This window comes from Protomyctophum bolini, assembly GCF_963924005.1.
Source record: "Protomyctophum bolini genome assembly, chromosome: 5".
Classification (NCBI taxonomy): domain Eukaryota; kingdom Metazoa; phylum Chordata; class Actinopteri; order Myctophiformes; family Myctophidae; genus Protomyctophum; species Protomyctophum bolini.
Window position 1 is genome coordinate 132501 of NC_137866.1, and position 26237 is coordinate 158737.

Below are 26237 nucleotides of genomic sequence, written 5' to 3' on the forward strand. Positions count from 1 at the left end.
TAATGAATGAAACATATTTCAAACACGCTGCATATCCTAATGCAAATTAAGTGTTGATCATAAACAGCTTTAACCAATTACATTAAACCCGGAGGTACAATTAAGTTCAACTTTCTCAGAGCTCATTTTTCTCGCATTCTTCTACTTACTTCTCACTATAGCAATGAGCAGCTAGCTGTGTGAGTGTGTGTGTGTGTGTGTGTGTGCGTGTGTGTTTGTGTGCGCGCGCACGCTCACGGTCTCTCCCCCTCCCTCGTAAACCTAGTGAACCAAAGTGATGCCCAGCGGTGGCCGAACGGTTTGCGGAGCGGTCTTGATATCGGAAGGTCGCTAGTTCGTATCCCCGGACAGGTTTGATTGATTGATTGATTGAAATATTCATTAACAGTTTGTAGAATTACAGTACATTTAAAGCACAAACTCAATACAGAGACTGTTAACTGTGAGTGGACGACCCACTGTCACTTGTTTACAACAGGGTCCACATTGTTCAATTCATCAAAACATTTATACAAATAGACACTTCTATGTAGTTAAAGAACAGAACAGGAATTCATCATGTAGGAAGCAAAAAGGGAAAGGATACATATACAGTGAGGGGAAAGGGTGGGGGGGGGGATTCAGATTTTACAGAGGCCAGTTTCGAATTGCAGCCATCCGTAGGTGCCCTTTGAGAGCAGTTAAATGTATACGTTAAATGTTCTATGAGCAGGGCCTGGCTGTAAACAAGTTATTGATCTTAGTCCAGTTACCCTGGGTAAACATATAGTACCTTTCCTTTCCTTAGTCCAGTTACCCTGGGTAAACATATAGGCTACCTTTCCTTTCCTTATAGTCCAGTTACCCTGGGTAAACATAGTACCTTTAGTCCAGTTACCCTGGGTAAACATAGTACCTTTAGTCCAGTTACCCTGGGTAAACATAGTACCTTTAGTCCAGTTACCCTGGGTAAACATAGTACCTTTAGTCCAGTTACCCTGGGTAAACATAGTACCTTTAGTCCAGTTACCCTGGGTAAACATAGTACGTTTAGTCCAGTTACCCTGGGTAAACATGGTACCTTTAGTCCAGTTACCCTGGGTAAACATAGTACCTTTAGTCCAGTTACCCTGGGTAAACATGGTACCTTTAGTCCAGTTACCCTGGGTAAACATAGTACGTTTAGTCCAGTTACCCTGGGTAAACATAGTACCTTTAGTCCAGTTACCCTGGGTAAACATAGTACCTTTAGTCCAGTTACCCTGGGTAAACATGGTACCTTTAGTCCAGTTACCCTGGGTAAACATAGTATACCTTTAGTCCAGTTACCCTGGGTAAACATGGTACCTTTAGTCCAGTTACCCTGGGTAAACATAGTATACCTTTAGTCCAGTTACCCTGGGTAAACATGGTACCTTTCCTTTCCCAGTGTAGCATGAGTATAATGAGCCTAGGGTAACCCTAGGGTGGATATGGGGTCCATTTGGTTCATGTGCTCCTAAACCCTACCCTTAAAATGAAACAAAATCCAAAAATAAACTCATATTTATTGCATGATGCCATAGAATGATGTCATAGCAGTCCTACTGACAACTTGACTCCACACTGCAGATTTACTTACATTCTGTCTGTCTGTCTGTCTGTCTGTCTGTCTGTCTGCCTGCCTGCCTGCCTGCCTGCCTGCCTGCCTGCCTGCCTGTCTGTGCAGTACAATGTAGACTACAACAGAGTGTTCTGAGGGTGAAACTAGCCTCCTCCTGTCTCTCTCTCTCTCTCTCTCTCTCTCCTCTCTCTCTCTCTCTGTCTCTCTCTCTCTCTCTCTCCTCTCTCTCTCTCTGTCTCTCTCTCTCTCTCTCTCTGGCAGAGAGAGAGCCACTGCCATGTTCTTGGCCTCAGAGCCTATACCCAGCTGGCACCGTGCCAACCTTCCTTATCCCCCCCCCCCCCCCCTACCCACAAATACACATAAACACACTCTCTCTCACCATGGCAGCGTGGGTGTGTGTGTGTGTGTGTGTGTGTGTGTATTCCTATTTATTCTGGGCTCACATTCGGCGGATAGCAGATCTACAAGTGAAACGTTGTGAGAGCTTGTGGAGATAGCAGATCTACAAGATCACCATGTGATGTGCTGTGAGAGCTTGTTCATTACATCTGTATTGACCCGTTTCCATCCTATGTCTTCCTCTGTCTCTAAACTAATTGATATTCATTTCAACATTAGTTTACTGTACCTCTAGAAATCATTTAGTTTACTGTACCTCTAGAAATCATTTAGTTTACTGTACCTCTAGAAAGCATTTAGTTTACTGTACCTCTAGAAATCATTTAGTTTACTGTACCTCTAGAAATCATTTAGTTTACTGTACCTCTAGAAATCATTACTTATCCATCTCTTTAGGACCATCATGGATTGGTTGGCATTCTGTCTGCATCACAGGCTTACTGTATGTTAGATAAACTGACTGGCTGGCTGGCTGGCTGGCTGGCTGGCTGGTTGGCTGACTGGCTGGCTGGCTGACTGGCTGACTGACTGGCTGGCTGGCTGACTGGCTGACTGGCTGGCTGGCTGGCTGGCTGACTGGCTGACTGACTGGCTGGCTGACTGACTGACTGACTGACTGGCTGGCTGGCTGGCTGACTAGCCAGACCAGCCAGGGGTTCATAGTGAGATGAATGGAGATGATGAATGGTAATGAATGGAGATGATGAATGATGTTAGACCAGGGGTTCTATATATTTTCTATAGATAATATAATTATGTCTATTTCTGAACATAAAGACTGATGTTCAAATCAAAGAGTGAGGATGATAATATGATCTGATATAATTTAAATAGGATCTGATATCATTTAAATATGATCTGATGAATTAAATGATATAATTTCAGCTCAAATCAAAGACGCTCCCTGCAGTGTTAGTGAGGAAACACGACTTCATTTAATTTGTTAAAAACACAAAGCATCCGTTTAATTTCATACACTTTGGCTATTTTAGCAGATCTACAAGCTCACATTGCATCACTTTGGTGCTGCGCTATGATCTTGTAGATCTGCTATTTTTGAAGGGGAAATTTGGACTCAAATGTTTGCTTGTGGGGGGTCCCTTGGCAGCGTGCTGGTCGGTCGGGGGCCCTTCAATCCTTGACATGAAAGCGCACAACTGATATGAAATCGTTTTTCACAAAACTGTTCTTGCGTAATTCTCTCTCACCAAGACATCAAAGGTTTCTCGGTTCTGAAAATGTTTCATAGAATTACATTTCTGCTCCAGGTGGCAGAATTATTAACATTAACATTGAATCAGATTTTAAAAAAATAGTTCCCAAATGTGATCATAGATGTCATCTATGAGTCACCCATAAGGTGACAGCCATAGGGTGACCCTTTACCAGAGCCTCTGTGAGTCACCCATAAGGTGACACCCATAGGGAATACCACAGAATACCTGAGCACCGTGACCGACCCAAAACAAAGAAAAATCTTAGCTAGGTACAGACTCAGTGAGCACAGTCTCGCGATCGAGAAAGGCCGTCATAGGCAGACCTGTATCCCGAGAGAAGACAGACTATGCACCCAGTGCACACTAAACGAAGTGGAAACCGAGCTACACTTCCTAACCATCTGTCCATTGTACCAAGACATCAGAGACACATACTTCCCACAGATTACAACCACACACAGAGATTTTGAAAAACATGACCAATGACAAAAAACTCCCATGTCTGCTGGGCGAAGTACAACAATGTGCAAACACAGCAGCACGATTTGTGAGTTGCTGTGATAGGAGAAGGATATCAAATGGAATACAACCACCCTAAAGACTAATCATTGTGTATATTCCTGCACTATACCTGCATCGATTGATCTTGGTACACAGAAGTTGATCTATTGAAGATTCTGACCTTCAAATGTACATCATTTTTGTTTTGATTGTATTGCTGTATTGTTGTATTGTGTTTTCTGCTTTGGCAATGTAAACGTATGTTTTCTCATGCCAATAAAGCCCTTTGAATTGAATTGAATTGAATTGAGTCACCCTTAAGGTGACACCCGAACCCGTCTGACTCACCACTCAGACATGTCAGCCTGTCTGGAGTTACAACTTCTATATGTTTCAGAGTCACGAGCAACCAGCGCTAATAATAGTAAATCTAGAGCATATATCAGGGTTCACGCTTTATTTAACCACATGGACCCTTCACTGGACCCTGGAATAACAAGTTACAATTTACAATGTAGGCATTAATCTATCAGACGCTCTCAATCCAGAGGGATTTACAGTATAAAGCAAGAACACATCAAATACTTGGAAATAGTCAATAGGATCATCAGTAAACTATAGAACATATAGTAGAATATATAAACATATAAATAGTCCTCTAGGATCATCAGTAAACTATAGAACATATAGTAGAATATATAAACATATAAATAGTCCTCTAGGATCATCAGTAAACTATAGAACATATAGTAGAATATATAAACATATAAATAGTCCTCTAGGATCATCAGTAAACTATAGAACATATAGTAGAATATATAAACATATAAATAGTCCTCTAGGATCATCAGTAAACTATAGAACATAATAGTAGAATATATAAACATATGAACCTATCACCAGTAGAATATCTGTACAATGAAACTATATGACTATACAGTTTATACACTATAGAATGCTGTGTCTACATAAAAGGCTGTCTAAATAACCCTTCCTTCCTCCCAGCCTACACATGGTGCTGGTGTGTGTGCGTGTGCGTGTGTGTGTGTGTGTGTGTGTGTGTGTGCGTGCGTGCGGGGCCATCCATCAGACTGTGATGAATAGTGATTCATTTGATAATAAGCCCTCCTTCATTAAGCAATAAGACCATCTCTGTGTCTTTATCCATCTAAGGCAGTGCAGAGCAGATACACATCCTATTAAACTGCACACGTATGTAATGTGGAACATGTGCAACAATATTAGCCCATGACTTGGTTTATATTAGCTTATTCGGTAGAGATGGAATGGATTACATCAGGTAAAGATGGAATGGATCATATTCTAAAGGTAAAGATGCAATAGCCGCGCAGAGAGGAGTCTCCATATTTGGGCTGTTTGTGCGTATGGCCTGTTGTTCCAGGGTGTGTGTGTGTGTGTGTGTGTGTGTGTGTGGGGGTGTGTGTGTGTGTGTGTGTGTGTGTGTGGGGGGGGGGGGGGGATGGGGGGAAGTAGTGAGTGATTAAATGAGGAACTACAGAATGTTATAGTATGAAAGAAGTCTTGGGTCAAAGTCTACAGTCTCTAAACCATTAATGGTTCTCAATGCTTTTCACGTCATCTTATTCAGCCCTTATTTGGCTATATGCCTCTCCAACATCATCTCAATGTCCTAACCCTAAGGGCCGATTCATAGTCCTATTTTACCGCTGTTTCGGCGCTGTAGTGCCGAAATGATTTCGGCTCGTCAGAAATCTTCAGTAGCACCGAAGAGATGACTTTAGGACCCCCCCCCCCCCCGAGCCAAATGACGTCACATTGTAGGCTCTACAGAGCCAAATGACGTCACATTGTAGGCTCTATAGAGCGAAATGACGTCACATTGTAGGCTCTACAGAGCCAAATGACGTCACATTGTAGGCTCTACAGAGCCAAATGACGTCACATTGTAGGCTCTACAGAGCCAAATGACGTCACATTGTAGGCTCTACAGAGCCAAATGACGTCACATTGTAGGCTCTATAGAGCCGAACCGACTGTTATTCGGCTCTAAAATAAGAGTATGAATCGGCCCTAACCCTTATTTGACTATATGCCTCTCCAACATCATCATAAATAAGCTCCAGACCTCCCAAAACAAACTAATACGCCTCCTTCCAGGCCTAGGGCCCAGGATGACTCTCCTCTGATAGCATAGGTTGGCTCCAGTTACCCTGGGTAAACATAGTATACCTTAGTATACCTTAGACAGACAAGGCCACAGCGCAACGTCATTCTTCTCTTTTTGGACCAATGACTTGACTACTGTTTTGCGGTAATTATGTATTTGCCCGCGGACCCCCATCTGAAAAAGTTTTGTTCCAGCCAGGGACCCCTAGCCAGGGACCCCCATCTGAAGCCAGGGACCCCCATCTGAAGCCAGGGACCCCCATCTGAAGCCAGGGACTCCCTGGGACTCCCTGGGACCCCCATCTGAAGCCAGGGACTCCCAGGGACCCCCATCTGAAGCCAGGGACCCCCAGGGACCGCCAACTGAAGCCAGGGACCTCCAGGGACCCCCATCTGAAGCCAGGGACCCCCAGGGACCCCCATCTGAAGCCAGGGACCCCCGGGGACCCCCATCTCGGCTAGAAGAGAAGGTTTGTGTTAAATGTTTTTCAACATCATTCAAACATTTTCATAATCATATACTAGATACAGCTGGAACTCTAGTCTAGTGTCTCTGCCCTCTGCTGTCTGCCCGGGGTAATGACACAGAGGGGTGTTGGATTGGGTCAAAGCCTATAGCTGGAACTACAGAATAATATGATCATTTATATCGGGGTTATATTTAGAATCCCAGAAGATCCCAAACCTCAGAGGGTTTGGATCCCAAGTGTTGGATCGGGTCAAAGTCTACAGAATACTACAGAATAATATAATAGTGTTGGATCGGGTCAAAGTCTACAGAATACTACAGAATAATATAATAGTGTTGGATCGGGTCAAAGTCTACAGAATACTACAGAATAATATAATAGTGTTGGATCGGGTCAAAGTCTACAGAATACTACAGAATAATATAATAGTGTTGGATCGGGTCAAAGTCTACAGAATACTACAGAATAATATAATAGTGTTGGATCGGGTCAAAGTATACAGAATACTACAGAATAATATAATCGTGTTGGATCGGGTCAAAGTCTACAGAATACTATACAGAATAATATAATAGTGTTGGATCGGGTCAAAGTCTACAGAATACTACAGAATAATATAATCGTGTTGGATCGGGTCAAAGTCTACAGAATACTACAGAATAATATAATAGTGTTGGATTGGGTCAAAATACAGAATACTACAGAATAATATAATAGTGTTGGATCGGGTCAAAGTCTACAGAATACTACAGAATAATATAATAGTGTTGGATCGGGTCAAAGTCTACAGAATACTACAGAATAATATAATAGTGTTGGATCGGGTCAAAGTCTACAGAATACTACAGAATAATATAATAGTGTTGGATCGGGTCAAAGTCTACAGAATACTACAGAATAATATAATAGTGTTGGATCGGGTCAAAGTCTACAGAATACTACAGAATAATATAATAGTGTTGGATCGGGTCAAAGTCTACAGAATACTACAGAATAATATAATAGTGTTGGATCGGGTCAAAGTCTACAGAATACTACAGAATAATATAATAGTGTTGGATCGGGTCAAAGTCTACAGAATACTACAGAATAATATAATAGTGTTGGATCGGGTCAAAGTCTACAGAATACTACAGAATAATATAATCGTGTTGGATCGGGTCAAAGTCTACAGAATACTATACAGAATAATATAATCGTGTTGGATTGGGTCAAAATACAGAATAATATAATCGTGTTGGATCGGGTCAAAGTCTACAGAATACTACAGAATAATATAATAGTGTTGGATCGGGTCAAAGTCTACAGAATACTACAGAATAATATAATAGTGTTGGATCGGGTCAAAGTCTACAGAATACTACAGAATAATATAATAGTGTTGGATCGGGTCAAAGTCTACAGAATACTACAGAATAATATAATAGTGTTGGATCGGGTCAAAGTCTACAGAATACTACAGAATAATATAATAGTGTTGGATCGGGTCAAAGTCTACAGAATACTACAGAATAATATAATAGTGTTGGATCGGGTCAAAGTCTACAGAATACTACAGAATAATATAATAGTGTTGGATCGGGTCAAAGTCTACAGAATACTACAGAATAATATAATAGTGTTGGATCGGGTCAAAGTCTACAGAATACTACAGAATAATATAATAGTGTTGGATCGGGTCAAAATACAGAATACTACAGAATAATATAATCGTGTTGGATCGGGTCAAAGTCTACAGAATACTACAGAATAATATAATAGTGTTGGATTGGGTCAAAATACAGAATACTACAGAATAATATAATAGTGTTGGATCGGGTCAAAATACAGAATACTACAGAATAATATAATCGTGTTGGATCGGGTCAAAATACAGAATACTACAGAATAATATAATCGTGTTGGATTGGGTCAAAGCCGAGCTGGAAGTACAGAATAATGCAGGGTTATATAGAACCCCATAGGGTTTGGATCCCAGGTGTTGGATTGGGTCAAAGCGCTGGCCTGGAACTACAGAATAATATAATCATTTCTATCAGGCTGTGACGTACAGTAAGTCCTGCCTGGAGTCATTCGTCTCCTTTATGTAACATGAAGCTCTGTTCAATGACTGGCCTTTCTTTAGCATGATTCACTCTCTGCTGCAGGCAGAACATGTACCATGTAACAGTTCTCCCCTCTCCATGCCATAAGCTACTGGAAGGCAGCATTCCAGGAGAATAGATTTTTTTCCCCTCCAAAGTCTCCTGAACTTGAACACAGCATTTTGCTTTGAACACATTTGTTTAGAAATCCATGTTGTTACACACCGCATCTCCACTGGCTAGAGTGCTGGTTTGTGCCCCAAAAATAGCTGATCTACGAGCTTGTAGATCAACGTCTTCATAGCAGTGGTTCCGTATCAAGGACCCCCAAATCAACATTTATCAGACCACGGACCCCCATTTGAAAACATAATGCCAGCAGTGACCAACATAAGGGAGGATCTGTACGGCTCTAGCAGTGATTCCGAAACACATTCATTTAATGGACTACCAAATTCACACGCATTATGCTACGGACCCCTGATTTAATGGCATTTCTATCTCTGGTACCCCAATTTATGTTGTAAAACCACTGTTAATTTAACTCTGAGAGTGTACAAATGGAACCAAATGGACCCGTTAGGGTCCATTTGTACACCCTCTGAGTTACAGACTCATAAGGGTCCATTTGGTTCCTTATATCTCTAATTGAGCTAGGGACCCCCTGGAACTCCCTCAAGTACCCCTAGGGGTCCCTGGACCCCACTTTGGGAACCCGTGCTCTACAGTGGTTAGTGGGCAGGGCTGGACCGGCCACAGGTCATACCGGGCATATTGCCGGTGGGCCGCGACCGTAGGGGGCCGCCATGTTTTTATTTTATTTTTGGACAGGCAGACCAAATGGCCAATAGGCGGCAGGCCATTCTGCCAGTGCCATCATGATAATGTCACTGTATACCTGTATCAGTGAGTGACAAATAAACCCTATACAAAGGGTTGTGTAGTTGTCTGTTGTCCCAGTCCAGCCCTGGTGACAGGGTGAACTGACCCCTTAATAAACCCTCTACAAAGGGTTGTGTAGTTGTCTGTTGTCCCAGTCCAGCCCTGGTGACAGGGTGAACTGACCCCTTTATAAACCCTCTACAAAGGGTTGGGTAGTTGTCTGTTGTCCCAGCCCTGGTGACAGGGTGAACTGACCCCTTAATAAACCCTCTACAAAGGGTTGTGTAGTTGTCTGTTGTCGTGACAGGGTGAACTGACCCCTTTACGTCTATCTGTTCATCTTCACATGTTGCTCATCCTTTCATTTCTCTATTTATATCTTCTCGGCCTGAGGTTGTTTGTGTCCAACTGAAAGATGACTCACATATTCATTAACACACACATGGCTGCACGCACACAGACGCGCGCGCGTGCACACACACACACACACACACACACACACACACACACACACACACACACACACACACGGCTGCACGCACATGCATGCGCACACACACGCACGCACACTCACACACGCACGCACACAGCCACTAATAAAGGGCGACATGCATGTCATGCTCATGCACACAAACACACAAACACAGATGTGACAAACTGCAGCACTTCCTACCGACCGTCCTTATTTGGACATGACATCATATGGTTAGATTACATTACGTTACATTATAAGTAAAACATTTAGTCTTTTAGTCTATTTTAGTCATTTAGTCTAGTGCATTGTATGTAGTCATAGCACGTCATAGTACATATGTGTAGCATAGTAGTATAGATGTATAGCTTATATGTATAGTTTCATTATAGATATTCCACTGTTACTTTCTTAGCTTACGCATGTTTCATGATAAATGTCTTTATGTGATGTATTCCCATGTTTTTTTTTTGTTCTTGCTTAATGTAAGTCGCTCTGGATTAAGAGCGTCTGCTAAATGCCTAAATTGTAATTGTAAATTGTAAATTGTCTACAATATGATTTATGTATTCTGTATTATTTATTTCATGCATTATAAGTAAAACATTTAGTCTACAAAATGATTTACTTATGTATTCTGTATTATTTATTTCATGATGTTGGCTAGAATCTCACAGTAACTAACTAAGGGTTTAAGTGGTCAGTAGTTAGTCAGTAGTTAGTCAGTAACTAACTAAGGGTTTAAGTGGTCAGTGTTCCTGTTTGTGAGCAGGCTGGTATTTATACTGTCTCTCTGCTGTCCGTGAGACTCCGTCTAATATTCAACCTTAGGCTACAGGGAGGTTTTTCAGAAAATTGTCATGATTTTATTAGAAGACATTTTTTTTAATTTCGACGTCAGGCCTAAATGTGTTAAGACATGTGCATGTTGACATGGGTGACAGTCACAGCATGTTGACATGGGGGACAGTCACAGCAGTGACAGCCCAATAGCACCCCTGGGTGCCTCTCGCCCAGTCAGGCCACTGAGGACGATAAGTGCAACCCTGGGCTATAAACAGACCAAGCTGACACTGCCAAATAATTACGCATATAGATATAGATGCTATGTACAGACAGACAGCATGGCCTACTATGGTTGGCCTATTTAAATGTAGGGTGTTACTGTGCTGGGAATCACAAACCACGAGAGCATTAGCTAATCCTGTTTTAGATGTCTATATTATATTAACAGCATGGTCAGCTGCCTGAATTGTAATTGTAACTTTGTAACTAAGCCATCTAAAATAGGATAAATATAGGATTCAATATAGGATAGGCTGTTATGAACAGCATGGACATGCCTCCCCCCCTTCTCCGCTCCCTCCATTGGGAGTACAAAACTCTGACCCTAACCCTGATGCAACCAAAGGTATGGCTCCCCCGTATCTTCAATGTCTGATCGAACCCTACAAACCCTCCCGCGCACTCAGATCAGCCAACGCAGGGAAGCTGGAAGTACCTTCACTAAAAACGCCGGGACAACACATCCCAAACTCTTCTCCCATCTGGCTCCAAAACTATGGAATGCACTTCCCATTGCAGTCAGAACTGCACTCACTCCCAATCTAAACTATGGAATGAATTTACCATTAGACACAGCAGACTCATAGTTCCATTATATTTCACTGTTGGGTTCTTAGCTTACGTACGATTCATGATGCGTTACCATGTTGTTGTTCTTGCTTACTGTACGTACAGTAAGCGCTCTGGATTATGATTAAATTGTGAACTGCATCTACAGACCTGTTAATAAAGCTGTTGATCGGCCCAGGCGGTGGCGTAACCGCCTGGGCACCCGACTGGTAATCCAGTCGCAGTGTGCCGTGGGTTCGACTCCGGAGCCCGACACGGCCTTTACTGCATGTCTTCCCCCTCATCTCTCTCCCGTTTCCTGTCAGCCTACTGTCTGTCCCTTCAAAAAAAAGAATAAAAGGTGTAAGCCGCAAAAGAATATCTTAAAAAAAAAAAAGGCTGTTAATCTGAAATAGGAGGAATCTAGGATTCAATACAGGATAGGATATAAATTACTGCATCTTTAAAACACTGATGTTTCTTTGTTTTTGAATCTCACCTCACAGCGACATCTGTCATTACTAAACCGGAGACTACTATTTACACACCATTTACAATTCACAGTATTTTCAGCAATGGGATAATTAATATTAATTATATAATATAATGTTTTGGTCATTTTAAAAGTAGTAGTCAAGTCATAAAAGTGTGGCCACCCTGTGCTAAATAAATACATGTGACTTGACCTGTGATCTATGACCTATGATTTGTCTCCCTCGTGTGGACAAAATTAGTCAATACAAGTGGAAGTCTATGGTAGTTCATACTAGGACTGAAAAGTTGCATCAATAAAATAAAACTGTACATTATATTATCTATACAATCTGATAATTCTAAGGAGTGATCTAGGAACACACAGTCCACCTATAAGAAAATACTCATATTTTATGATACAAAACCATTAGAAATGCTTTATATGTTTATAGAAAATTGTACATTTGTAGAGATATTTTATGAGATTAAGATACAGTTGAGAGCATTATAACATAAATTATTTATGCTGTTTAGTTTAGTATTAAAAGTTATAATACTATACTATACTATTATAAGTTATAATACTACACTATAGTATTATAAGTTATAATAGTATACAGCATCAGTACTTCATGTTATAATTTACAACATGAAGTATTGATCAAAACAACCAAGTTCATTTACTCAACTATTCGACGTAGATTTAAATTACTAAAAGAAAAGGTTTCAAAAACAATGTTGAACATTTGCTTTGGTACTGAATACAGTATACAGATATATTATAATATAATATTATAATATATAATATAATGTAAAAGTAGAACCCCAACCGTACTGTGAGTATACAGCGATATTGACGTCTGACGAAGACGTAACGACACATGGAAACGTCGTCTTGTAAAATTTGTTTAACGCAAAATACTGCGTTCCAAGTTCAGAAGCAAATCTCCTGAATGCCTTTCTGGCATGGCATGGAGAACAGAGGAGAGGAGGGCATTTTGCATTTCTTCCACCATGTAGTAAATGCTTCATTCGTGGTCTGGAGTAGAGAGTGACATTTTGTCGGGAATCCCGTGGGATGGGATTAACATTTTTATTAATCCCATGATCGGGACGGGACGGGAATGAAAGTCAACGGGAGCGTGCAGGAGCGGGAATGACATCTATCTAGAATCATAATGATCATCTTCAGCTGGTCGTGGCGCCAACCAAAAGAACAGAAGCACCCATATTTGTAGTCATCTTTCAGTGAGACAACGCTCTTTTGACTTGCGTTAGCAAGTCAAAAGCACTACACATACCCATAATCCATCAGGGAAAAAAAAACAGGAGCGGGATAGGAGTGGGAGTCATCTCGAGTGGGAGCGGGATGGGATCAGGAGTCATTCTACAGGAGTGGGACAGGACAGGATTAGTTTTTTAACCCTGGTCCAGGAGTGGGACAGGACAGGATTAGTTTTTTAACCCTGGTCCAGGATTGGGACAGGACAGGAGTGGAAATCCACTCCCGTGTCAGTCTCTAGTCTGGAGAGAGCAGTTGTTTTACAGACGGGTAAAAGGGCAGGGGCTGAAGCCCCCTTTGATGTCTATTTGTGCACGTTCACACTTTCTCTTTCTTCACCGTTCTGTCTCTTCTCTCTTTCTTCACTGTTCTCTTATCTTCTCTCTTCATGTTCTTCTGAATCGTCTCCCCTGCTTCCCTCTTCCGTTTCCTGGTTCCTTCTCTCTTCTGTTTCCTGGTTCCTTCCTCCTCCTCCTTCACAGACACACTCTCCTTCATCTTCTGGAACTTCTTGAGGTCTGCGCAGAACAACACCTGAGAACAAAAACACTTCATTTCATTTATGCACAGCTTAGCTTCTGTACAGAGCCAGCTTAGGTGGTTCGGGCATCTGGTTAGGATGCCTCTTGGGCGTCTCCCTGGGGAGGTCCTCGACGCACGTCCCACTGGGAGGAGACCCCGGGGCAGACCAAGGACCAGATGGATTATATCTCCACTGGGAGGAGACCCCGGGGCAGACCAAGGACCAGATGGATTATATCTCCACTGGGAGGAGACCCCGGGCAGACCAAGGACCAGATGGATTATATCTCCACTGGGAGGAGACCCCGGGCAGACCAAGGACCAGATGGATTATATCTCCACTGGGAGGAGACCCCGGGGCAGACCAAGGACCAGATGGATTATATCTCCACTGGGAGGAGACCCCGGGGCAGACCAAGGACCAGATGGATTATATCTCCACTGGGAGGAGACCCCGGGCAGACCAAGGACCAGATGGATTATATCTCCACTGGGAGGAGACCCCGGGCAGACCAAGGACCAGATTGAACCACTGTGCATAGTGAATGCGACCTGCGGTCACCAGTATAATTATCGCCGTGACAACCAGTAGGATGTGAAGGAAAAACTCACCGAGTGAGCCCAGCCGGCGTAAGGACCCCATAGCTGTCTGAAGAAATCGCCTGTGTAGAAATACATTGAGCACAGTGTGAGTAATAAGGACCCCATAGTAGAGACCTGCAAGCCCGTCGGGCCGGGCCGTCTCTGTCCCTGACCAACGGGCCGTGGGCCGGGCGGGGCTCACGCACCGTTATATTAATATTCCGATGTGAATTTCACCCAGACTGGACTTGCTTCAGCAGCACGGCTGTCTGCTCCATAGTGAGGTGACAATAACCCCCCCCCCCCCATACACACACACACACACACACACACTAAAATCTGGTCAAAACTATAAAGACTTTGAAACAACGTGTTTTACATTCTATCTATCTCACACACACACACACACACACACACACACACAAACATTGTTTTTTCTGGGTAAAGAGGAAATGCTCCTCTTTCAATTGGTATATTCCGTGACATGTTCACATTATTACAAAAATATGCTATGTGTATATAAATGTGACTGGTCAAAACTTTGAGATGTTTTTCTAAAGTGTTGGACTCATTCAAAAGCCTATATTTTGAAAACTGAAAACGATAGAAATGTTATCTCTTTTCCTGGTGAAAGTAGAGGATTCTAGCTTTCATTTGTTGTATGACATGGTATTGTCATCATCATACTATAATTCAGCGAATGTCTGAATGTCTGAATGAATGTCACTGACAGAGCGTTATCTCATCATTGGCTGCACCAATCACTCCCACTTTTCACACAGGCATGGACCATAATTATATGGAGGTCTTTGCCTATTTGCAAGTAGCAGGCTATAGGTGTAAGGGGCTTAATCATTCACCATTTAAATAAGTGCTTTGACAGTTCAGATAAAAGCGAGATAATTTTCGGGGGTCGGGAGGACGGGACCGCGGCAAGCCTTCATCCATATGTTTATGATTCGTTCATCAATGATCAAATCACTACATAAACGTTGATTATGACTGCCTTGACGACATGATAGCCTCTCTCATGCAGGCATCACTGAGTCACTTACAGGACTTTAATATCACAGCAGTGCGCAGTCTTCGCCGTGCACTGCGCATGAATGGGTAAAATTAATATAGGCCAGCCTACAAACTAATTCCATTCATGGCGATGCGATGTCGATGTGTCATGTAGGTGCGTGCGTGCGTGGACATGACAGCAAGGCAAGCGAGGTAAGAGGGAAACAGACAGGGTAGGCCTACAACTTTATTTAATTCATGCAGGTGTTCGTTCTTTATTTATTTAACAAGACACCAGTTAGTTGGGCTTGCAAGTTGCGTGTGCGTCTGTGTGCGTCTGTCTGTGTGTGTGTGTGTGTGTGTGTATGAGAGAGGGGGGTGAGGCGGGCAGCAAGGCACGGGAGAAACTTATTTTTTCCTGTAACCCTGGTTACCAAACTTACCAGCCGTCGTATTGCAATTGTTCATGTCGCAAAAACGAGGGCGAGGCTTGATTTCATAGGGCGTGCCAGATAGATTTCAGCCGTCACATTTATTAACGTCAGAACGAAATGAAGGAAGGATCAGCGGTTTGCGATCACTTTATAAATGCCGTGGCGACGTGGGTGTACTACGAAACCTGCACTCGAATCTGTGGCAGATTTTACACTCGATTGATAAATGAGGGCCATAGTAACTAACCTATCTCTCTGTGGGTTATAGTAACTAACCTATCTCTCTGTGGGTTATAGTAACTAACCTATCTCTCTGTGGGTTATAGTAACTAACCTATCTCTCTGTGGGTTATAGTAACTAACCTATCTCTCTGTGGGTTATAGTAACTAACCTATCTCTCTGTGGGTTATAGTAACTAACCTATCTCTCTGTGGGTTATAGTAACTAACCTATCTCTTTGTGGGTTAGGGTTATAGTAACTAACCTATCTCTCTGTGGGTTAGGGTTATAGTAACTAACCTATCTCTCTGTGGGTTATAGTAACTAACCTATCTCTCTGTGGGTTATAGTAACTAACCTATCTCTCTGTGGGTTATAGTAACTAACCTATCTCTCTGTGGGTTAGGGTTATAGTAACTAACCTATCTCTCTGTGGGTTATAGTAACTAACCTATCTCTCTGTGGGTTAGGGTTATAGTAACTAACCTATCTCTCTGTGGACTCGGTCAGTCAGAGTCTTGGCTCCGCCTCCTCCAGAACAGCTGTAGTCTCTCTTGGCGATCTGCCAGACGTGCGTGTCAACGGGAACGGCTTCAGCCTTGTCTAAAGACATCAGACACACACAGTCTGCCACCTGGACACGCACACACGCACGCACGCACGCACGCACGCACACACACACACACACACGCACACACGCACGCACGCACGCACGCACGCACGCACGCACGCACGCACGCACGCACGCACGCACGCACGCACGCACACACACGCACAAACAGAAAAAGTAATTATTCTTTCCTGAAGTGAACTGTCCATCCTGACATCCGTACACAGACATAAACAACTACGATTAACCCTGTGGTTGTGGTTGCTCGAACAGGCCTCAATGAATGACGTAAAGTTCTCCATTAATTGTCAACGGGAAGTTAATCTTTGTGTAGGACACATTCTGTGGACAAACACCACAAGCTGTATATAGGAGGGGCTAGGGGAGGGGCTAGGGGAGGGGCTAGGGGAGGGGCTAGGGGAGGGGCTAGTGCGCCTCAAAACAGATAATAAGTTGTGCATTGAAGATCCAGAAAGTATAGAACGCCAGGTGTCTAAATAACATGCTATCTAAATGTAATTTAACCTTTCCAGGTACGGAACCTCTCGTAGGCAGCGTTAGGAGGGTTATGGTTAGGTTTAGGGTTACCCAGACTGTAGAGTAGGAGAGCAGCGACACACGCAAGGCGGGTCCCTATGGGCTATAGTTCCACACATTGTTACAATAACTGGAACTATCCCATTGAGATAGAATGAGCACTTCCAGCATTCCATTGTTACAATGGGAGCCACTCTCTTACTAGATTACTATGGGTACCTTGACCCCCAGCCCAGGGTTATAGTTTTAGGGTAGGTTTAGGGGTAGTAGGGTAGAGTAGGTACCTTGACCCCCACCCCAGGCAGGGTCCTCAGGGCGTCTCTGGCCTCCAGGTAGGGAACATCTCGTAGGTTGTGGAGCCACTGAGCTCCTCCATGGAGCTGAACCATGTTCTGGGCACTCTGCTGGAGGAACCGAGCCCTGTAGCCGAACCCCAGGTCCCTGAGACTGGCCTCCACACCTACCCCTAGATATAGTAACAGAGTTAAACCTCCACACCTACCCCTAGATAATATAATAACACAGTTAAACCTCCACACCTACAGTCCATACACTCCATGGGACAGTCACAGTGCCACCCAGAGCCTGGCACAGCGCCACCTACCTGCCAGGGCCTCCATGGGGGGGAAGTGGTGGTAGCTGGTTCCGTCCAGGGTGGCGAGGGCAGAGCCGCCCAGAGCCTGGCACAGCCTCTCCACCATGCCTTGGATACGAGAGATGTGGTTGTTGGACGTACAGATGAAGGAGAAGAGGCACTCTGTGGGGTCCTGGCGCAGCATCCGCACACCTGGTGGGACGATACACCATGTTAATGACCTCATACACACCTGGTGGGACGATACACCATGTTAATGACCTCATACACACCTGGTGGGACGATACACCATGTTAATGACCTCATACACACCTGGTGGGACGATACACCACGATACACAAGCTCGTAGCGCGCCACCGAGTGGCGCGCTACGAGCTTGTAGGTCTGCTATTTTTGAAAAATGGAAGAACGACTGGCACAGAAACACAGCTTTTTCAGAAAACTGTCAGGATGTAGAAGACGTTTTTAGAATCTGATCTCAGGTCAGAATGGGTTGATAACGATTCACCATGTTAATGACCTCATACACACCTGGCCAAACGATACACCCTAATTGCCCGGGGTTATTTTCCATACCTATGTTTGATGACTTTGTCTACTATCACTGACCAGTAACTATCACTGACCAGTAACTATCACTGACCAGTAAATATGTCTCTATCACTGACCAGTAACTATCACTGACCATTAACTCTATCACTGACTAGTAACTCTATCACTGACCAGTAACTATCACTGACCAGTAACTATCACTGACCAGTAACTATGAATTTCTTTCATATTATGAATTTCATAATATGAAAGAAATTTGAATATTAAAAAAGATATATATATTCGAAAGCTAAAATTGCCATTCGAATGGAGCTTTTATCATTTATTAATTCTATTTAATATTTTTATTTTGTTTTATGTTATTTTATCCGCTCACTAAATGTATTGAGTAACGAATCTACCGCTGTGAAATCTCTCTATCGGTTCCCACACGCGGTCACACGCTATTTATTTATTTTCTACCCGCAGCGCAGGGAACAGAGCTGATCTACAAGCCTACACTGCGTTGAATCAGCGACGCGTTGTGGGCTTGTGGCTTGCAGAGGTGGAGCTATTTCTCTGCATAGAGTTGTCGAGGAGTGTAGAGACAGAGAGACGCGCGGTGCAAAGAAGCATTGAAGCAACACAATTATTAAAGTTTCTTAAACTTAATTTTCAAGTGAAGTTTATGGGAGGAAACCTTTAAGAGAGGGGACAGGAATATTGTGCCCTGCTGCCCGAGTTGCCTCACTGCATGATCATGCATGTGCGCTGCACAGCATTGAATCATCATCAACCCACCTCGAATGCGCGCCTGTGTGTGTGTGTGTGTGTGTGTGTGTGTGTGTGTGTGTGTGAGAGAGAGATATCACGGCGTAGGGTTCAGAGGCCCAGTCAGTTTAGAGCTTGCAGTCTAACTTCGAAGAGAGGTGGCGAAAAAACAAGAAAAACAACAAATGATAGACTACTCTGGCAGACCATGTGCATGCAAAACACAGCATGCAAGACGCCTTTGTTGCATTTGCACTATAGACAGACAACAATCTTACCATGCTGAGTGCACTGTGCTCAATAAAACAACAGTTTAAACGCTATTTTGTGCCGTGAAAGTACTGCTTTGTCGTTTGGAAGGGGGGGCCCTCTAGTGGACAGAACGTGCATCGTCAACCTTGTTATTCTGTGTATTATTATAGGCTAAATACCGGTATGAGCTAAAATAAACACTGTAAATATTTGAATATTTTCGAAAATTACAAATAATGAAGCAATGAAATTCAAATTGGATTATAGAGGTGAACTGACAGCCCTATCACTGACCAGTAAAGATGTCTCTATCACTGACCAGTAAAGATGTCTCTATGACCAGTACCACTGACCAGTAACTGACCAGTAAAGATGTCACTATGACCAGTATCACTGACCAGTAACTGACCAGTGAAGATGTCACTATGACCAGTATCTGACCAGTAAAGATGTCTCTATGACCAGTATCACTGACCAGTACCTGACCAGTAAAGATGTCACTATGACCAGTATCACTGACCAGTAACTGACCAGTAAAGATGTCACTATGACCAGTATCACTGACCAGTAACTGACCAGTGAAGATGTCACTATGACCAGTATCACTGACCAGTACCTGACCAGTAAAGATGTCTCTAGGACCAGTATCACTGACCAGTACCTGACCAGTAAAGATGTCACTATGACCAGTATCACTGACCAGTACCTGACCAGTGAAGATGTCTCTATGTCCAGTATCACTGACCAGTAACTGACCAGTGAAGATGTCAGCGATGCTCCTGAAGTGTGGGTCAGCTGCTCTCCATGTTCTGTAGAGATCTTCCAGCTTCACGTCCAGCTGGAAGTAATCCTTCAGCAGGGAGTCCAGCTCTGATGCTTCTCCATCTGACTCCACCTGATCAAATCAAACTTTATTTATATAGCACATTTAAAACAACAGAAGCTGACCAAAGTGCTGTACAGGTCAAAACAAACGGAACATCAACAGCGCCCATCAGCGCACAGACAAGTAAGGACATCATAAAACTCATGTTTTGAGACAATCAAGTGCAATTAAAAGCCAAGGAAAAACTTGTAAGACTTGTAGACTGTAATGGGAAGTTCATTCCATAGTTTATTTTGGGAGTGAGTCTGTAGTTCTGACTGTAATGGGAAGTTCATTCCATAGTTTATATTGGGAGTGAGTCTGTAGTTCTGACTGTAATGGGAAGTTCATTCCATAGTTTATATTGGGAGTGAGTCTGTAGTTCTGACTATAATGGGAAGTTCATTCCATAGTTTATATTGGGAGTGAGTCTGTAGTTCTGACTGTAATGGGAAGTTCATTCCATAGTTTATATTGGGAGTGAGTCTGTAGTTCTGACTGTAATGGGAAGTTCATTCCATAGTTTATATTGGGAGTGAGTCTGTAGTTCTGACTGTAATGGGAAGTTCATTCCATAGTTTATATTGGGAGTGAGTCTGTAGTTCTGACTGTAATGGGAAGTTCATTCCATAGTTTAGATTGGGAGTGAGTCTGTAGTTCTGACTGCAATGGGAAGTTAATAGTTTAGATTGGGAGTGAGTCTGTAGTTCATTCCATAGTTTAGATTGGGAGTTGTAGTTCTCATACCTTCACTCTGAACTTCTCCACAGACGTGATCGACTCCAGTGGATCTGTAGCCTTCCTCTTCCTGTCACACAATTATCACAGAATCATCTACCGGTAATCACTTTTTCTTTTTAATCATAAACGTCAATCGTTTCCGTGTTGAAAAATGTCCATACATTTTCAAAAATAGCAGTAATATTTGATCTACAAGCTTCAACACATTCCTTTGTGATGTGTTGCTAAGGACTAAATGTGTAAGTGATTTCTTTGCGGATTTATTACTAATTATTTGTCATTAAAACCTAAAAGGCAAACAGAAATACACGATCCAATGTTCAAAGAAAACAAACAATACCCCTGGGGTTAGGCTAACCCTAACCCTCTTCCTGTTTAGGAATATATAAATATATATATATATATATATATATATATATATTATATGTACCTGTATATATATCTTATAAGTAAGTAGCCTTTGCCGAGCCATGAGGCCCATAGGCCCAACATTCCAATGTTTCTAATGCTAAAGAAAAAACATACAAATAGACACAAGTTTGCCAATATAGTGTGAAATGTTAAGGTACAACAAGGTATTTTCATATTGCCAGACACACCCAATCATAAAGATAAGTATTCCAAAATGTTTCTTATCGTCAAAACTCCTGAAATGGACACCAAGCATGTTCTAAATCATTAGAACATGCCCTGGACTACATCTGGGCCAAATATGGTGCTTTTAGACTGATTAGCACGACATATCCCTAAGGGCCTGGACTAAAGAGGACAATTGTCACTATAAATTATATAAAACTGGTTTCTTCACAATTGATCTTAAATCAGAATATTTCATTGTGTTCCCCATATATGAAAACATAAAAGAGGACATTTCAGTCTATTTTCTACCATGTTTAGTCAAACATAATGTGTTTTATTATGTTTCAGCATAGTGGTGGCCGCCATTTAAATGGTCCATTTTGAGGGCTTAGCATCCATTTTTGAGCTTGGCATACAGCAGATTTGGATTCAGCAGACCTTAATACCCCTAGAAAACATGTATGCCATAAATTAACACGATTTGCCTTCGGAGTTCATATATTTGGGAAAGTGACCCAGACTAATAGGGGCAGGAGCCTATCTCCTGTTTCTGTAGCGTGAGGCTACAAGTACACCCCCTGGACATGACGCTAGTATGCCGCAGGGACTTATACCCCCAATCCAACCCTTGATGCTGAGTGTCAAGCAGGGAGTCACTGGGTCCCATTTTTACAGTCTTTGGTATGACCCGGCCGTGGATTACAATTTACAATTTACAATTTAGGCATTTAGCAGACGCTCTTAATCCAGAGCGACTTACATTAAGCAAGAACAAAAAAAAGCATGGGTATACATCACATAAAAACATTTATCATGAAACATGCCTAAGCTAAGAAAGTAACAGTGGAATTGAACCCCGACCTCCCAGTCTCAGGGCGGACACTCTAACCACAAGGCCACTGAGCTGGTATATTATATGTACCTGTATATATAACATATATATATTATGTACCTGCCAGGCTGTTGGTTCTGATAGGCGTGGTACCAGAGGGCGTGGTCAGTCTGGGTCAGAGTCCACAGCCGTCCTCCCATCACTCCTGTCCAGTGGCCCTCCCCAGTCTCCCTCCATCTGATTGGTCAGGACAGTGATGGCACATGGATTAAAGTGAATATGATTGGTCAGGACAGTGATCACACATGGATTAAAGTGAATATGATTGGTCAGGACAGTGATCACACATGGATTATGGAATATATATTAAGATCTCAACACTTTGGTGAGAACCACTTATAAGCCCTCCCTGGGTTTCTTTTCTCACCTGCACACACTTCTTTTATTGATGTTACCTTTTTGTACTGTTTTTATTGTGCGAAATAAACTAAACTAAAACTAAACTAAATGTTATGGAAAATGCTTCTGAACATATAGCTAGTTTTTTAACGTGCCATTGGTCAGAAATAAAATGAGTTCGTTTCCTGGTGGTGATAACTATAACTGTAACGTTAAACTTTGGTCAGGTGATAAATAACATGAGATTCTTATATTAACTGTAAAGTTATTCTTTGGTCAGGTGCTCCATGGTGATATTAACAGTATAGTTATTCTTTGGTCAGGTGCTCCATGGTGATATTAACAGTATAGTTATACTTTGGTCAGGTGCTTCATGGTGATATTAACAGTATAGTTATACTTTGGTCAGGTGCTCCATGGTGATATTAACAGTATAGTTATACTTTGGTCAGGTGCTCCATGGTGATATTAACAGTATAGTTATTCTTTGGTCAGGTGCTCCATGGTGATATTAACAGTATAGTTATTCTTTGGTCAGGTGCTTCATGGTGATATTAACAGTATAGTTATACTTTGGTCAGGTGCTCCATGGTGATATTAACTGTATAGTTATTCTTTGGTCAGGTGCTCCATGGTGATATTAACTGTATAGTTATTCTTTGGTCAGGTGCTCCATGGTGATATTAACAGTATAGTTATACTTTGGTCAGGTGCTTCATGGTGATATTAACAGTATAGTTATACTTTGGTCAGGTGCTCCATGGTGATATTAACAGTATAGTTATTCTTTGGTCAGGTGCTTCATGGTGATATTAACAGTATAGTTATACTTTGGTCAGGTGCTCCATGGTGATATTAACTGTATAGTTATTCTTTGGTCAGGTGCTCCATGGTGATATTAACAGTATAGTTATTCTTTGGTCAGGTGCTTCATGGTGATATTAACAGTATAGTTATACTTTGGTCAGGTGCTCCATGGTGATATTAACAGTATAGTTATACTTTGGTCAGGTGCTTCATGGTGATATTAACAGTAAAGTTATTCTTTGGTCAGGTGCTTCATGGTGATATTAACAGTAAAGTTATTCTTTGGTCAGGTGCTCCATGGTGATATTAACAGTATAGTTGCTCACCGGAAGGTCTGTCCGCAGCCCAGAGTCAGGTCCAGTCTGAGTTCTGACCGAGGACAGTTTATAGAACCCCACAGAGCCTTGGTTCCTGAAACACAGTAAAAATAGTAAATACATGAAATAAAATTAATGACTGTTTGAATAACAGAGTGTACGTTGTGAAATAATATAAATCTGCAAAGTTTAACTGCATGGTCACTAAAGTTTTCAAATAATTGAAATGGAGTAAAAATTACAATATTTGCCGCTGAGATGTAGTGGAGCATAAACTGTATAAAGAATCTTGTAATTAAGTACAGTAATGTAAAACTCAGTAATATTTGCATCCTTACTGACGTGCAGACAACAGAGCATGTTACTCCATAGAGACATGAGTAATATTATTATTATTATTATATAGTAGTATTATTATTATTATATAGTATTATATCCTTACTGACCTGCAGACAACAGAGCATGTTACTCCATAGAGACATGAGTATTATTATTATTATTATATAGTATTATATCCTTACTGACCTGCAGACAACAGAGCATGTTACTCCATAGAGACATGAGTATTATTATTATTATTAATATTATATAGTATTATATCCTTACTGACCTGCAGACAACAGAGCATGTCTGGCCATGTTGTGATTCCTTGTTTCACTGACTGGACAGAGCTTAAGAGTATGAATATTATACTCTAAGGGACAAACAGAGAAATCACTGTAATTCTTATTATTCTCACGTCTCAAACTCACTGAGTAACAAAGTTAACAGACTACACTACTAACTCACTGAGTAACAAACATCCGCAGATGTCGTACAGATATCTATACTTTAACTATAGCAACAAACACTAAACCAGTAAAACATTGGGCTGTGATTGTTGTGGAGGACGCCATGATTGTATAGTCCGTTTCAGAATTAGGTCCGGCTGGAAACAAGTTACGATGGTTGTTACAATACAACGTTCCGGATGTTGCGGTCTATGGGTTAGGCCTACTATGTCTACTAATACTAGTAGACTCGCTGGGCTTCAAGGGGTTGATTTCATAGAAAGAACCATGTTTGTAAAAAAAAAATGACTGTATGAAACTTCACCACTCACTGCCTTAAAACTATAAAAATGAATCACACATTCCTGTTATATGAATAGAGTTGTGCTTTTGTGTTTTTGTCGTGAATGCTTGCATTTTCACAGATGGCGCACACACACATGGCTTGTAATTAGATTTGTAAAGGGAGTGTATTGAATATATAAATATAATTATATTTGTAAAGGGAGTGTATTAAATATATAAATATAATTAGATTTGTAAAGGGAGTGTATTAAATATAATTAGATTTCTAAAGGGGAGTATATTATATATATATATATATATATATATATAATTAGATCTGTAAAGGGAGTGTATTAAATAAATATAATTAGATTTGTAAAGGGAGTGTATTAAATAAATATAATTAGATCTGTAAAGGGAGTGTATTAAATATATAAATATATTTAGATTTGTAAAGGGAGTGTATTAAATATATAAATATAATTAGATTTGTAAAGGGAGTGTATTAAATAAATATAATTAGATCTGTAAAGGGAGTGTATTAAATAAATATAATTAGATTTGTAAAGGGAGTGTATTAAATATATAAATATAATTAGATTTGTAAAGGGAGTGTATTAAATAAATATAATTAGATCTGTAAAGGGAGTGTATTAAATATATAAATATATTTAGATTTGTAAAGGGAGTGTATTAAATATATAAATATAATTAGATTTGTAAAGGGAGTGTATTAAATAAATATAATTAGATCTGTAAAGGGAGTGTATTAAATATATAAATATATTTAGATTTGTAAAGGGAGTGTATTAAATATATAAATATATTTAGATTTGTAAAGGGAGTGTATTAAATATATAAATATATTTAGATTTGTAAAGGGAGTGTATTAAATATATAAATATATTTAGATCTGTAAAGGGAGTGTATTAAATATATAAATATAATTAGATTTGTAAAGGGAGTGTATTAAATATATAAATATAATTAGATTTGTAAAGGGAGTGCATTAAGCTATTTACGCCATGAAGTGTGGCTGGGCTTTTGAATTTGGATTGCTTGTGCATAAACGAATGAGAGTTTTGACCACTAGATGGCACTGGTTGCCTACTGATGAATGCGTGCAGGCTGGAGCTGATGAGAAGGACGGTAGGTCAGTGTGGTTCACAATCTCTTTCATGTCAAGGACCCCCTAAATTGACACTAATTAGCCCCGCGGACCCCCATTTGAAAAGACATGCCAGGGACCCCCATAATAAAAAATATTTCTTCGGCTCCTGCAGTGGTTCTCAACCCGTTTAATTTCAAGGACCCCCAGTTTTAGTCTACGGACGCCCGTTTAATGACATTTCTATCTCTGGGACCTTTGATTTAATGATCTTCTTTGATTTTGTAAAATCAATGTTAATTTAACTCTGTGTACAAATGAACCATTTGGTTCCATTTGTACGCTCT

General features: G+C 41.3%; 1 protein-coding gene across 1 annotated transcript; it reads right to left on the reverse strand.

Moving 5' to 3' along the window:
- Window positions 1-13385: 13385 nt before the first annotated feature.
- LOC308315544 (N-glycosylase/DNA lyase-like) lies at window positions 13386-24541 on the reverse strand. Its single transcript, XM_080763573.1, has 10 exons — window positions 24338-24541; window positions 23737-23821; window positions 22325-22441; window positions 20800-20860; window positions 19944-20082; window positions 17643-17825; window positions 17323-17504; window positions 16378-16525; window positions 14263-14312; window positions 13386-13662 (listed from the first exon to the last, which is right to left on the reverse strand). Exons 1-10 carry the CDS (start codon window positions 24363-24365, stop codon window positions 13447-13449), a joined length of 1209 nt encoding a protein of 402 aa, XP_080619699.1. The 5' UTR covers window positions 24366-24541; the 3' UTR covers window positions 13386-13446.
- Between the last annotated feature and the right edge of the window lie 1696 nt (window positions 24542-26237).

Excerpts from the sequence above, each read along its gene's own strand:
- LOC308315544 (XM_080763573.1), bottom strand. The coding sequence starts at position 24,365 with ATGGCCAGACATGCTCTGTTGTCTGCAG. Across the intron at positions 20,083-20,799 it reads TGGAGAAGTTCAGAGTGAAG|GTGGAGTCAGATGGAGAAGC; the intron begins GTATGAGAACTA and ends TGATTTGATCAG. Across the intron at positions 16,526-17,322 it reads TGCCTGGGGTGGGGGTCAAG|GTGGCAGACTGTGTGTGTCT; the intron begins GTACCTACTCTA and ends GTGCGTGTCCAG.